Source organism: Procambarus clarkii, chromosome 65 (assembly GCF_040958095.1).
Source record: "Procambarus clarkii isolate CNS0578487 chromosome 65, FALCON_Pclarkii_2.0, whole genome shotgun sequence".
Lineage (NCBI taxonomy): Eukaryota > Metazoa > Arthropoda > Malacostraca > Decapoda > Cambaridae > Procambarus > Procambarus clarkii.
In genome coordinates this window covers 5,492,099-5,508,074 of record NC_091214.1, presented here as the reverse complement: position 1 = coordinate 5,508,074, position 15,976 = coordinate 5,492,099, and the positions used below count along the sequence as shown (strand labels likewise).

Genomic DNA, 15,976 nt, shown 5'->3' with positions numbered 1-15,976 from the left:
ATCTGCATTTTGCTTTTCTTCTAGGGCTTCTGTGATTTTGTCATAGTGGTTGAGTAACTGTGACAGACAGGATCTTCCCGCTCTAAATCCATGTTGTCCTGGATTGTGCAATTCATTGTTTTCCATAAAACTAGAAATTTGATTCCTAATCACTCTTTCAAACACTTTTATTATGTGTGATGTTAGTGCAACTGGCCTATAATTTTTTGCCAAGGCTTTACTCCCCCCCTTGTGCAACGGAGCTATATCTGCAGATTTAAGTGCTGCTGGTATCTCCCCTGTATCCAGGCTCTTTCTCCATATTACGCTGAGTGCTCTCGCTACTGGTACTTTACATTTCTTTATGAATATTGAATTCCATGAGTCAGGCCCAGGAGCTGAGTGCATAGGCATATTATCAATTTCTCTTTCAAAGTCTTCCGAGTTTGTGGTAATATCCGTTATATTATCTGCAGCTTGAATGTCATTCATAAAGAAGCTGTCTGGGTCATCAACTTTCATGTTGTTTATTGGTGTGCTAAACATAGCCTCATACTGGCTTCTTAGAATTTCACTAATCTCTTTGTTGTCCTCTGTGTACGTACCTTCATTTGTAATTAACGGTCCAATACTGGTCGAGGTTTTGGATTTTGATTTTGCGTATGTGAAAAAATATTTCGGATTTTTCCTTATCTCTTGTATAGCTTTCTGTTCCAATTCCATTTCCTCAGACTCATATGATCGCTTCAACGTTTGTTCTATTTCCTCAATCTCCCTGCTTAGGCTTGTTTTCCTTGCTTGTGATAGTTGTGTCTGCCGAAGCATTTCCGTTATTTTTTTCCTTCTCCTGTACAGTCGTCTCCGTTCTCTTTCTAGAGTGGTCCTCTTTCTACCCCTCCTCACAGGTACGTGCTTCAAGCAGACCTTGTAAGCTTCAGCTGTCAGTTGAGCTATTCCCTGTGTGGGAGTTTTGTCGCTTAAGACCGTCTCCCATTGAATGGTTGCAAGGTCTACATTTATTTTTTCCCAGTCAATCCTCTTATTGTTGAAATTGAATTGATTGAATATTCCTTCTCGCTTGTTGGGTCTCTTAGACCTACTACCGTTATTTATGCTAGTTCGCACTTCAATGAGCTTATGGTCTGAGTATGAAGTATCTGAGATTGTGATATCCCTGATTAGTTCATCATTGTTTGTGAATAACAAGTCTAGTGTGTTTTCGTTCCTAGTTGGTTCTGTAATCTGTTGATTGAGCGAGAATTTGTCACAGAATCTCAAAAGTTCTCTGACCTGTGGTTGGTTATTTCCCGGGTCATTCCCTGCTATGATATTTGTGTTTGCCGTTCTCCATCTTAGACTCGGTAAATTGAAATCTCCAAGAAAGATAATATCTGGAGCTGGGTTTGCTAGGTTGTCAAGGATGTTCTCTATTTTGTGCATCTGCTCTGTGAATTCCTCAATCGTTGTATCTGGCGGTTTATATATTAGAATAATAATTAGGTTTAGTTTCTCTACCTTCATTCCAAGTACCTCTACCACCTCATTAGTTGAGTTTAGTAGTTCTGTGCATACCAGGTCTTCTTTAATATACAGACCTACTCCTCCATTTGACCTAGTTTTTCTATCACATCTATATAGATTATAATTTGGAATCCAGATTTCACCATCCATGTAATCTTTTGTATGAGTTTCCGTGAATGCCCCAAATATTGAGTTTGACTCTAATAGGAGGCCATTTATGAACTTAACTTTATTTCTTGACTTTGGCTTTAAACCTTGAATGTTTGCAAATATGAATGATTGTCCATATTGTGTGTCACTTCTGGAAGGTTTTGGTAGTTCTCCCTCCTCTCTACCCTGACCCAGGGTGTGTTGTTGTGGCAATGGTTTGTCCAGTGCTATTATGTAGCGATGATATTATTACAGAAGACCCCTGACTGTGATAAAACTGACCAGGGTTCTGATAATAGCAGGATTGTGGTGATATTTAGTGCTGTGCGCCATGGAGGAAGGAGTAATGCTGTGGGAGGGAGGGTGGTGGCGATGTCTTCTGACTGTGTGTGGCCACCTTTTATTGACTGCACTCACCATACCAGCTTAGTGGTTCGCTATGGTGAACACAAATGTAGATACTTATATATAACGTGTGTATAGAGGGTATAAACAGCAAGAGGAGAAGGTTGGGAGCCGCCATTTTGGTGAAGGTGGAGCGTCGTCTGCAGGACTTATGTTGTTTACTGATGACCACGATGGTCTTTGGGCACCATACCAGTTTACTTGTACAAGTATGGTGAATAAAACAGGTAGATATTTATATATAATGTGTGTATATAGCGTAATAGCACCACAAACAGTATTGTTGTAGGATATTAGTGCGTCTGGCCTTGAGGGCGGCAGCCATCAGCTGACTGTGCGAGGTCCTACGTCTTTGTGCCTTTACTCACCATACAAGCTTAGATGTACAGTTATGGTGAATGAAACATGCAAATACTTATATATAACCTGTGTATATAGTAATAACCGACAAAGTATTTGTTCACTGTTTGATGAACATAATTGAATCAACAATATGCACACCATATTTTTGAGTACAGCGATGATTCACTCAGTTTATTATATAAATATATCACACTACACACCACTGAATAATATTACAGCAAAAAAACTACGAAAAATCAACCAGAGACATTGAAATAATTAGGTAATTATCTCTTTGTGGCAACTCCAGCCTGACAGCTGGCGATCAACAGACCGTCTGGGACGCATGCTGAGTCAGCGCCTATTTTTTGCCAGACTTCCCCGCCCTATAGCGGGCAATATATGCCACTTACAATTTTTTTTATTACTTTTCCTGTGATCAGTGAACACAAATTAACAGGTTAGGAAGAATTTTTTTTTTTTTTTTTTTTTTTTTTTTTTATGCGCCTGTGGGTGTCAAATGGTATATAGCTATGCGCCATTTAAGGGTTAGGGACCATATTAGGGCTTTTTCACTTACATAAAGTATACCCTAAATACATCCCCTAAATCATTATAATTATCCCAATATTTTGTGTTTTTTGGGGGTTATTTTTTCTGGACTTCATTTCAACACATATTGATCTACAACTTTCACATATTCAAGAACGAATGCCAAACAATGTTTATTAAAACATACAATTATATTAACGAAATAAAACTACCTTTATTCATTGTCGATAACTTCAACTTCAATTATCTGAAATTAAAGTTTCAACTTTGATTGGTTTCTAAAATTCAAGTTTTTGACCGATTCTCACTATTTTGACATTGTGTGCTCAGCTGTCTGTTCTACAATTCCTTTAGAATGGATTTTTCATAAATTTTATACAATTGGAGTTATAATTTTTTTTGGTCTAATTTTGCAGCATATTTCAAATGCCCTATTGACGATTTTTTTTACAGTAAACTATACTGAAAACCTGTATTCTAATTTGATGAAAATGAAGATCATACGCTATTCTGAGAGAATAAAAACATTAAATGAATAATTGGCAGTAGTTCATATTATTTATTCTGATTTGAAAATCTGGAGTTTTCAATATTCAATTTAAAAATTAAATTTTTGTTCTCTTGTTTTTCAAGTTACGCTGTGATCATTCCAACAAAGTTGGAGCATTTGCTTAGTTGATTATCCACCGTGTTACGCAGAGTTTATTGTGAAATTCCCCGTGAGCATGAAATAAAGTGTTCCTCAAAATTCTTTTTTCTTCATAATATGATAAATTCCCTTCCCTGAACATGTCTAAGTAAAAATAAATACAAAATTCCACTTACTTTGACTGTAGGGACGTGGACAAGGTGTGCTGTGACGTCATCAGGGCCTGGTCACCCGTGCATGACACACCCAGACACGGTCGCACGGGCCATTCAAGCACCGGGTGTAGCCACAAATATATTTTCAATTATTTGTTCTATGTATTTCCAATGCGGTTTTATTTATTTTTTTTATCGTATATGATGCATATTTGTGTCTTTTACAATATGCATACAGTAGAACATTCATAATGTTCCATGGAACTGATACATGTGTCAGTAATGTGTCCACAATGAATGTTTATTGTCGCAATAATACTTGTTAAAAATTGACTAAAATTACAATATGTACAGTTTCACACACTATTTACACAGTAACACACTGTATTACACACTCAGTATTTCGGAGGTGAGTAATAATCAACGAAGTAGTCCATGGTACACAGTACAACTTCGATCTCGTTGCACCAGGTACAGATAGATTTTCGCTTCCTGTTTCTTCGTTCTGTGTGCTTGCAAATAACGCACTCACGTACACCCTTGGCATTAGTACCTGTAGGTGGTATGTAGCCATGCTTGTAAAACATAAGGTAGTCTTGAAAAGATTGATCACTTTGTAAGGTCCCACACAGGAAGAGATTCAGCCAGCCTCAAACAGTGTCTGTCAGTCAAGAAAAGATTCAGCTATAATTGAAAATATCTATGGAAAACACCACCATAGAAGCCGCTAACACTGTTCAAATCTGATCGAACCCAGCGATCACGAGAGAGGCGGAAGGGACGTCCCAGAAGGAACCAGAACAGTCGACTAAGCCAAACCTGATCCGGCGGGTAGACCAACATCGTGAAGTTCAGGCTGCCGCACAAACCGTCGAGCAACCTCCGGGTGACCCGGGAGCCCCTCAGAAACAGACACAGGCGAGACCGCAGCTGAAGGAGAGACTCCAGAAGAAGAGACAAGAAAGCGGTCCTAAAGTCCCACACAAAACCCAGCCAGGACCGAACCTGGGAGAGAGCCAGACGGGACTTCCGCCAGTTCACCAGGAACCCGAACCCGGCGAGCTGGGAAAGTACCAAATCCCTGGCGAGCAGACACGAGGACCGACTGGGAGCCCAAACCAGCCAGTCATCGAGGTAAGCCAACTCCCAAACACCTAACAGACGCTGACGGGTCACCACGACCCAGCTAAGGCGTGTGAACACGTGAGGCGCCAGATTCAACCCGAAAGGGAGACAACGAAAGCGGTAGCACTGATGCCCCACAACAAAACCAAGCCAGTCCCTGAACCCCAAATGAATAGGGACCTGCCAATACGCGTCCTTGATGTCCAGGGACACCATCCAAGCGCCTGACTCCAACAGAAGTTGGACCTGGGACAGAGTGGTCATCTGAAACGAGGGGCAAGAAACCCAAGGGTTCAGAAGGGACAAGTCCAGAATGAACCGCAGGTCCGCACAGTCCCATTTCGGAACTAGAAACAGGCAGGAAACCCATCTGAGGGACGTCGTCGATTCGACCACGCCCAAGCACACCCACTCCAAGATGACCCAACAGAGTGCAGGAGAGGAAGCCTGCCCCATCAGCCCCGAAGGAGGAGGAGCCACCCAACGCTACTGCAGGTTGCGAGAAACGACCTGAAACGCCCACAAATCATGAGACCAGGCATGAGAATACAGAGCAAGCCTCCCCCCATTGCCCCGTCAATGGGGCGAACCGTGAAAGTGCCGCCGCCCCTTACGAGAACCCAACCTGCATGCACAGCGAACACCACGCCGACCAGGCACAGGTGGGACTGCATGCGGCACTGGCGCCGAACCCGACACCTGTGGCCTACCCAGACGAAAGGAACCGTGAGCCCTGGCACGACCCCACCGGGAAGGAACCCCTTGGTTTCCCTGGAGCATCAACAACTCAGACATAGGGCGGCAAGTAGTAGAAGCCGCCTGAATATAACGCTCAACCGCAGAAGCCTAATAAAGTAGAGGACAAAAGGGAGAAGACAACCCAAGATCCAGGGCCCAAGCGGATTCCAAGGAGGAAGCAAGGACCGCCTGTTGACACACAAAACGTGCAGCGAAAAAACGCAGCAACGCCCCACACAGGATCAGCGCAAACAGCTTCAACATGTCAGACGATGCTCGAACAGCTGAGACCAAGGCGCCAGACCCCGGAACAGCCCCAAGCGCCTGCCTTTACATCCTCCGCAAGCCAATCTGAAGACGTTCCAGGAGGGAAAAGAAATGCAGGACCGAAGTAAAAAAGCAACGAGCATGCAAGTCCTAAGCTGACAGGGAAGGAACCTGCACATGGAGTTGCACCGCGCCAACATCCCGCAAAAGAGCGAAGACACATTCAATAAGATGCTCAAAATCATCCCCCAGGTAAACCTGGACCACCGTCACCGCCTTAATTATAGACCGGTATCATTGATAAGTGTAATAGTCAAAATATTGGAAAAAATAATTCAAACTAAATGGGTAGAACACTTGGAGAGAAATGATATAATATCAGACAGACAGTATGGTTTTCGATCTGGAAGATCCTGTGTATCGAATTTACTCAGTTTCTATGATCGAGTAACAGAGATATTACAGGAAAGAGATGGTTGGGTTGACTGCATCTATCTGGACCTAAAAAAGGCTTTCGACAGAGTTCCACATAAGAGGTTGTTCTGGAAACTGGAAAATATTGGAGGGGTGACAGGTAAGCTTCTAACATGGATGAAAAATTTTCTGACTGATAGAAAAATGAGGGCTGTGATCAGAGGCAATGTATCGGACTGGAGAAATGCCCCAAGTGGAGTACCACAGGGTTCAGTTCTTGCACCAGTGATGTTTATTGTGTACATAAATGATCTACCAGTTGGTATACAGAATTATATGAACATGTTTGCTGATGATGCTAAGATAATAGGAAAGATAAGAAACTTAGATGATTGTTATGCCCTTCAAGATGACCTGGACAAAATAAGTATATGGAGCACCACTTGGTAAATAGAATTTAATGTTAATAAATGCCATGTTATGGAATGTGGAATAGGAGAACATAGACCCCACACAACCTATATATTATGTGAAAAATCTTTAACACTTTGGCGTACCCCGCGCGCCACCCCTCAACTGTGCGATATGGGACCCAGGGTGTCACGGGAGCGCGCGTAAATTCTGAAAAGTGTATACTCTCTTCAACTTTGTCACCTTAATTCTCGTCCTACGAGATTAAATTTGGTATCATTGTGTTCGCAATAGAATTCTCTACAGCACTAAATGCATATAAACTCCAAAAGCCCAGCTAATTACCCGCAGCAAACAGAGAAAGTGCGAACGAGTTACCCAGGAGCGCGCAAATGCGATAAAATGTTTTCACTATTTTCACTCTGGTCACCTCAATTTTTGTCCTAGGTCTTTCATTTTAGTCTCAATGGGTTCGCAATAGAATTCTCTAGAGGAACATTAGCATATAAAATAAAAAACCTGGTCACGCTCCAACCGCCGACGAGTTGAAGACGGGCCACGCGTTAGCCGCAAGTGAGCGCTCAGAAGCCTTCCAGCTACACTCCCAATTCCCGCCCTTTTCAAGCCTTTCTTTCGCAATTTTCTTCCTGGAAGGGCCTTGTTCATGATCACTATCCATCGTGGAGTAAGTGTAGATAGTTTCTAAAGCCGCAGTAAGAAATATAGCCACGGAAAATAGCCGAAATGTTCACACGTTTAAGATGCGAGGGGAGGCGACATTGGTCACAACAGTGGAGCGAAAACAATGGGCCCACGGCGTATGCCAAGCCGCCTGAGGGCCACTAGGCTCAACAAAGAAAATGGGAAGACATTGGCGCGCATTTTAAAACCAGTCCCCAAAAAATCGGATAAAAACCTGATTTTTGGCGATTATTGAAAGTGGATGACGCAATGCTGCGTCATCCCCGCCATTACTGACAGTAAATGGATGACGCAATGCTGCGTCATGCCCGGGCAAAAGTGTTAAAGAATTCTGATAAAGAAAGAGATCTAGGGGTGTTCTAGATAGAAAACTATCACCTGAGGACCACATAAAGAATATTGTACGAGGAGCCTATGCCACGCTTTCTAACTTCAGAATGGCTTTTAAATACATGGATGGCGATATACTAAAGAAATTGTTCACAACTTTTGTTAGGCCAAAGCTAGAATATGCAGCAGTTGTGTGGTGCCCATATCTTAAGAAGCACATCAACAAACTGGAAAAGGTGCAAAGACATGCTACTAAGTGGCTCCCAGAACTGAAGGGTAAGAGCTACGAGGAGAGGTTAGAGGCATTAAATATGCCAAAACTAAAAGACAGAAGAAAAAGAGGTGATATGATCAATACATACAAAATAGTAACAGGAATTGATAAAATTGATAGGGAAGATTTCCTGAGACCTGGAACTTTATGAACAAGAGGTCATAGATTTAAACTAGCTAAACACAGATGCCGAAGAAATATAAGAAAATTCACTTTCGCAAACAGAGTGGTAGACGGTTGGAACAAGCGAGGTGAGGTGGTGGTGGAGGCCAAGACTGTCAGTAGTTTCAAAGCGTTATATGACAAAGAGTGCTGGGAAGACGGGACACCACGACCGTAGCTCTCATCCTGTAACTACACTTAGGTAATTACTTCACTTATTGGTGAGCATAAACAAAATACGGTCACATTTACGTAATGAACCTGTCAATTTTTTCCCCTAGAGTTGATTCATAAATTTTTCAATATTTTCTTCTCACATTTCTAATTTATTTTTTACACTATATTAGAGTTATCATTCATATCCTTAAATTTCCCATGCTCTATGGGCTCATTTCACAAAGGAAATCTTTCATTTTAACCTATGATATGATGGGCAATATTTCCAAGTCTGCGAACTCTGCCCAACATCTTAAGCAAATCTGCACATCTCCAGCTTCAGCAAACCCTTGTTCGTTGAATTGGGCGAATAAATCCGACCTGGCAAGTGTGCATTCCAGCCAGAGATTCCCCAAATCCATGTTCACCGAATTGAAATTCCACTGTTAATATATATTTAAGAATCACATCTATAGATATTAACGATTATTTTTAAAAGATATACATACAAGTATTGGGGTAACAGGTAATGACTCACCCAGCTCCCATGTTTGTGAAGTCTCTCTTAGTTTGGAAAGTGTAAGCAGTAAGACCACCTGTGATGATCAAGGTCAGAGAGAATGCCTTCACAGCCACTTCTGCATCGTACATACTCACTGCGACTCCCACAGTGATGGCCTCAATCACAGTAAATGCCGCCAGTAACATGAAGTTGATGGGCACATGATGTCTGAAAGACAATTGTATTAAAATAACTACAACCTTAAACAAATGTCATTAATTATAAATATATAAATCTAATGTTAAATATATATTCAAAGTAGGTATGCCTCAAATACATTACAAGAGAGCATGGTATACCCTTCCTTGTCCTCAGGCCATACATTTCTTTTTTCTTTTTAAGCAGCCACTATGGAGCTACAAAAATCTATTATATTATTATTCAATTATAATAGATCGAATAATATTAAACCAAAATGGATAACAAAGGATCTTTAGAACTTTATAGGTAGAAAGAGGGCTTGGTAGAAAAGGATTAGGAATTGGGAAGTCAGTTTAGAACAAGAATTCGTCCAACTGGAAAGAAATGTAAAAAAAAAAAAAAAAAGCATTTAATGTAATGAAATGCCATTTTCTGGGTGTGACCCAAAGGCTCCTCAGAGCAATACAGGCTGATATGCTAATGTCAGACTTTGGCATCAGTCATGTGTAGGGAGTTCTGTGGGCCTACCGGGGACCTCGAGCCAGAACCTGGCCCCCTCAGAGAGGCAAGGGGAGCAATGGCCTATAGAAACCCCCGTGTGGTTGGAAGCATTCTGTGTCTGCCATCGACCGGGTCGGACACCCAGAAAGGTAAGCGTCCCAAAACAAACCCCTATTCTGGTTAAAATTGCTACCAAAAGCCGAACAAGTGGATAGAACTCCCCTAAAAGAAACGAGCAAACTAGCATGACGTCACACGTCACCGCGCCGCTGTCTGTGCAGCTCCCTACCTTCCCGGGACGGAGAAGGGGAAGCCCCATACCCCCACGCTGGCGATCCACACCCCAGTTCTGAGGCTTGATGTAAAGAAAACGCGAAAACCGCCGACCAGGAGGGAGGGAGGGAGGGAGGGATGCCGGGGAGCCTCCGGGTCACACCCAGGGGCCAGATTCACGAAAGCACTTACGCAAACGATTACGAACCTGTACATCTTTTATCAATCTTTGACAGCTTTATTTCCAATTATTAAACAGTTAATGAGCTCCGAAGCATCAGGAGGCTGTTTATAACAATAACAACAGTTGAATGGGAAGTTTTCATGCTTGTAAACTGTATAATAAATGTAACCAAACCAGTCAAAGGTTGAGGAAAGACGTACACATTCGTAAGTGCTTGCATGAGTGCTTTCGTGAATCTGGCTCCAGAAATTGGCGTTTCATTACATTTACCGCTGGTTTTCTGGGGGGAGCCCTGTCGGCTCCCCGGAGCTAACTACCCACAGAGGAAAATAGAAGGACTCATCCGGGAGGTGGTCGCTGCTCGCTCCGCAACTCAAAACCGAAACAACTGGCTGCAACCGCCAACCCAAGGCGACACAGGCCCGACTAGGCCCAGGAACGTGTATGAGATAACGAGCAGCCAGGACCCCGTTCGACCGCCAAAAAACCCCGGGCCCGAATGTCAAACCAGGTCACGTTGCCAAAGACGGCAGCAAGAGCAACGTACGAGCACGGGGATAGACCGCAGGCTGGCTAGCTGTAAGAATCCTGCGGACGACCTGGGAAACCCACACCCGTGAACAGGGAAGACGGGAAACCAGAGCAACCCAAAACGCGTCCACGGACACAGAAGCCGAGGCGCGCAAATAACAGTGGAGAACCGCCACGGGCCACAAAACACGATGCAACCCCGGCATAACCAACCATGCATCAAAAACACAAGGACCCTTCTGGAAAGCAGCAGTCTCGCTCTTTGCCAGATAAGGAGGAGACGGCTGCAGATGAACAAACCTACCGCCCCGACTGACGGCATAGGCGGCTCATGAGCAGGCAGGAGGTGAAAGAATGCACGAGACAGCTTGCAGAACGGCTTTGAAGTAACATCAATACCGAAAGCAAGTGGAAGTGGCTTCGCCAGCGCCGTGCGAAACGAGGCAACAGTATGAGGCAAAATAATGCCCCCCCCCCCCAAGAGAGGAACAAGACAATGCCAACAGAACACAGCCACCTAAAAAGGGACAGAAGGAAAAGGTAGGACCGCCAAAAAGACCCACACCGCCGCCAAGAAGAAACATGCAGGTGGGACACCAGCAACGAAGCCACCTGACCACAAACAGAAGACGAGACTCGAGGCAGAGCCGAACGAGCCGGCAAACATGGAGATGGAATGTCTGCTGTACCAAAAAACATCCCAACGCCAGCAAGCCGCCAGGAGGTAGGAAACCAAAACCCTGACTGACTCCAGAGAAGGGACACCGTGAGACTCCGAAAACGCCAACAGGCCGGGAAAGCCAGGAATCAGAATCGAAACCTGGCAATAAGAGAGTCAAAAGACACAAACAAAACACACAACGTGTAGGACAAAAGGAAGCTGAGGAACGAAGAAGGTAGGCAGCAAACGGGAATGAAGGGACAGGACCAATACCAAAAACCGCTGGACCAACACGTCATCGGGAGACTGAAGATCCAGAGGGGTCATGACCACCACAAGCAAAATCCTCAGAGGATGTGACCGGATAGAGAAATACAAACCAAGGACCACATGGGGCACACGTAACGGGGGAAACATGTTGAATAGAACGCCCAAATGAGCCGTAGAAAAGAGAAGAAGAAGCATACCAGTGTCAGAGTAGGAGACAATAAGAATGCATGTGGAAGGGATGTGGCAGAAGCCAACCCCACACCCAGCATCAAGTGCAGATAAGAGCACCTACAAGGCTCAAGAGCCTGTAAAGAAGTCGAATGACAGGCGAGAGGCGGGACCAAGAGTCAAAGCTCATCCCCAGCAAGCACAACTAAGTGAGGACCACTAGGGGAGTACAGAGAATCCAATGTATATGGAAAAGCGAAGCCTGGTTCAGCAAGACCGTCAAGGAATGAGGGACCCAGAAAATCATGGGAACAAAGAACCCAAACAAAGAAGGCCCCAGGAAGAAGCACAGAAGGGCCAAACAAAACACAACAACCATACCCCAACACGCAACCGCAGTATCAAAACCACAGCAAAAGTCACCACATAACACCCTCGACACAGGAACATGTACCACATATCAGGCACCTCCACCTTTGCACCTTGGAACACGTTGGAGGTGGGGCCCCGAAATTCAAGCATGGGCGGACATGCATAGGAGAGGGACTGGAGGGGCATAGTCAGGAGCCGCCTCATATGGGCCAAGAGACCTCCTGCAGTCACCTGTGTTCTGATGTTTGAATCCGGAGGTTAGGAACAAGAGCTGCCACGTATGGGCCAATAGGCCTGCTGCAGGCATCCCTGTTTGTATGTTCTATGTTTTCATGTACATATGTACTCCCATTTGTACCCTCAAAAAATGAACCAGAGCCTGGACGAAGGAGACGCCAGACCGCATAAACTCACCTGCAGAACATAGGCACAGAAGGGTCATGACAACTTTACAAGGTTGGTGCCGCCGGGGGCGGTAAGGGTATCGTGCACCCGCAGCAGAGAAAACCGGGAGCACCACCTGCGGAAGCAGGGCAGAGCCACTCATGCAGGAGAAGAGGAGGGGAGAGGCGAAGGAGGCGCCTCCCCACCCAAAACGCAGGGAAAACCTGGCATCCTCCCCATAGCGGCACTCCAGAACACCCCTAGGAGCAACGGGCCACGGACTGGAGAATAAAAAGAGCCAGAGGCAAAGCACTCTAAAGAAAATGGATGGAGAACACCAGCACTGGTGCACACCGCCCGAACCAAAAAAAAAACTCCCACGGCGCATGCGCAGGACACTAAAGAAAAGTACCCCAACAGTTTATATCCCGAGTGATTCACTTAAGAGAAGAAACAGCCCAACGTACGAGAACAGAAGCCAAAAAGGAGTAAGCAACGACACACATAGCCGGATCATTTAATAAAAACAATGAATCGAATTGGAACCCAATCGGGCCACCAGTAGCCCAACCTGGCAACCCGGACCAGGAATATGGAAGGAAAACGAGCAGTGCCAAGACATAGCATGGAGAGAAGATACATGAACAAAAGAATGAGACAGGGCCAAAAACCAAGAGGAAGCATGGAAGAGGACCAACAACAAGCCCTAGAAAGGACCGGAGGGAAGCCTCACCAAAAGATGACAGACGTTCCAATAATACAGGAAGGAGCAAAAATCATCCTGAATCTTCAAGAACACAGAAGCAAGCACAAATGACGAAGGCATAGAAAGGCCCAGTCGCACCCGAGACCAAAAGTCGTGCAGAACTCCAAGAAGAGGGGAATATGACAGAGAAGTCCCGTGGCATCAGGCATGTGTATGGAGTTCACAGGCATACCGGGGACCACGAGCCAGAACCTGGCCCCCTCAGAGAGGCACGAGGAGCAATGGCCTATAGAAACCCCTCATGTGGTTGGAAGCATTCTATGCCTACCATCGACTGGGTCAGGCACCCAGAAAGGTAAGCATCCCTAAACAACCCCTATTCTGGTTAAGAAATTGCTACCGAGAGCTGAACTAGTGGACAGAACTCCCAAAATGAAAGCAAGCTAACGAGCATGACGTCACTATGTCACCGCGCTGCTGTCTGAGCAGCTCCTCCCTCCCCGGGAGGGGGAAGGGGGAGCCACAGATCCCTCGTGCCAGCAACCCATGACGAATTGTTAGTGTCTGCAGACTTAACTCTCTTCTCTTACTAACAATGCTCACTTCTGTCATGTGAGGGATTCCAATCATCCTATTGATTGGTCTTCCTACAAAATAATCTTTCCTGCCTCTACTCTACACAGACGCCGTCTTGTTGAATCGGCTCTAATACACAATGTACCCAACATGAACTTGAGTCCTGTCTTTGTTGCTGTGGACTCTTCCCTTTCAAAGTATATACTTAAATGCTCTAATCTTTCTAACAAACGTGACCTAACATAAGCTTACCCTTCCATTTATCTTTCTTTCTCTTTCCTTTTCTTTCTCTCCTCTCTCTTTTTTCTGTTCATTGTTTTTTCTCTTACATTCCCTTACTATCCTCTTCTTATTCCTATTGCTATCTCCTCTCATTCGGTGGTTTTAATAGGAGCTGCCTCGTATGGGCCAATAGGCCCTCTGCAGTTCTTATTCCTACTACTATCCCCTCTACTACATCTTTCTTTGCTCCTCACCGCTCTTGCCTATTTATTGCCTGCATCTACTTCCTCATCACAATCGACTTGAGAATGGTCCAGGATGGACTGAAGCATCGTTGTCCCTTCACCTTCTAGTGTGTGATCTGGTCAACATAATTTAGCCACGTTATTTTGACTCATTGCCTGAATATGCACTATACTAAAGAAGAAAAAGGACATTATGAGTGCTAAAGTGGCAAGAGGCGTAAGAACAATGATGAAACAAAGACCACAAACACTTGACGTAGATACACGACAAAACTATGGATAATAACTGGATAGTAACTGGATATGACAAGGAGTTAAAGGGTGATAGTGTTTCGGAGGCCATCATTTGTGAGAAAGAAAGAAGGAAGAGTACTCAGTATACAGGGGGCAAGAACCAAGGCAGACAAAGAAAAAGAAAAAGAAAAAACCTCAAGAGGACAGCGTACCCAGGAGGAACTGAGCTGGCCGCTTTGATTGGTGAAAATATGCTGTGCAGTACCATGTGCCCCTGCCGGTGCAAAACTGCCCCTCATCCTAAGGCAAACAAGGGAGACTGAACACCCTAGAACACACAGAGGGCAGTCGAAAAGCAAGCAGAGGCAGAACCCAAGGAATTTGGGGAAAGTAACCCCAAGCCCCAAAGGCAGTAATTACAGAGCACATAGGGAAGGAAACCGTAGGCGCATGCAGCCCGAGTACTGGGGAATCACTCCCGGCTCACGCACCACCTAGAAGACAGTCACCAACACACTAGGTCCGGTGTTGAAACAACCACTGGAGCTGGAGCACACGACAGTTGCCTATAGCATCAGCCTCAGAACTGAAGGGAGGATAGCCAGGTGGGGGTCTGGGGCTTCCCCCTTTTCCCCTCCCGGGGAGGGGGAGCTACGCAGACAGCGGTGCGATGACGTGTGACATCATGCTCATTTGCTCATTTCTTTTTGGGGAGTTCTATCCACTTGTTCGGCTTTTGGTAGCAATTTTCACCATAATAGGGGGTTTGTTTTGGGACGCTTACCTTTCTGGGTGTCTAACCCGGTCGATAACAGACATAGAATGCTTCCAACCACATGGGGGTTTCTATAGGCCATTGCTCCCCATGCCTCTTTAAGGGGGCCAGGTTATGGCTCGTGGTCCCCGGTAGGCCCACAGAACTCCATACACAGGACTGATGCCAAAGTCTGATATTAGTATATCAGTCTGGATAAGCTCTGAGGAGCCGAAGGGGCTCCCCCTAGAAATATATAATTTTGCGTGCAACATTGACAATCTCAACTTGAAATTTTACAAGCAAAGAATATAAAGTACACAGTGTAGCATATATACAAACAGAAGCATAGTTAAAGTGAACCATTTTGGTGTATTTACCTCTTCACATGGAGAGCAATCAGGAGTCCAATGGCAAGAGGTAGGCACATTATAAGCATCCATGGGTTGGCATGAATGGCTTCACGAAGAACTGGAGTGTAAGCAAATGCTGCCGCCACAACTGTAGTAACTAACAGCTGCACTGACAGCAGTCCATACACTTTGCGTAGAAACCCTGGAACAATTTATTAGTTTTATTAACCACCGAGTTTATTGTGAAATTCCCACGGTGCGCATGAAATAAAGTTCCCCAAAAATTCTTTTTTTTCTTCGTAAAATGATAAATTCCCTTCCTTGAACATGTCTATGTAAAAATAAATACCAAATTCCACTTACTTTGGCTGTGGGGACGTGGACAGGGTGCGCTGTGACGTCATCAGGGGCTGGTCGCCCGTGCGTGAATCACCCAGACACGGTCGCGCGGGTCATTCAAGCACCGGATGTTGCCACAAATATATTTTCAATTATTTGTTTTATGTA

At 44.8% G+C, this 15,976-nt stretch overlaps 1 protein-coding gene across 2 annotated transcripts in view; it reads right to left on the bottom strand.

Annotated features, from left to right (window-relative positions):
• The window catches only part of LOC123770982 (protein lifeguard 4), a 43,128-nt gene that overhangs the window by 16,088 nt on the left and 11,064 nt on the right, over nucleotides 1-15,976 (bottom strand). For both annotated transcript variants that reach the window (XM_045763152.2, XM_069309401.1), the window contains exons 2-3: nucleotides 15,497-15,671; nucleotides 8,871-9,062 (exon numbers count right to left, since the gene is read on the bottom strand). In XM_045763152.2, the coding sequence (XP_045619108.2) occupies nucleotides 8,871-9,062; nucleotides 15,497-15,671 (367 nt within the window). The remainder of the gene's footprint in view (nucleotides 1-8,870; nucleotides 9,063-15,496; nucleotides 15,672-15,976) is intronic.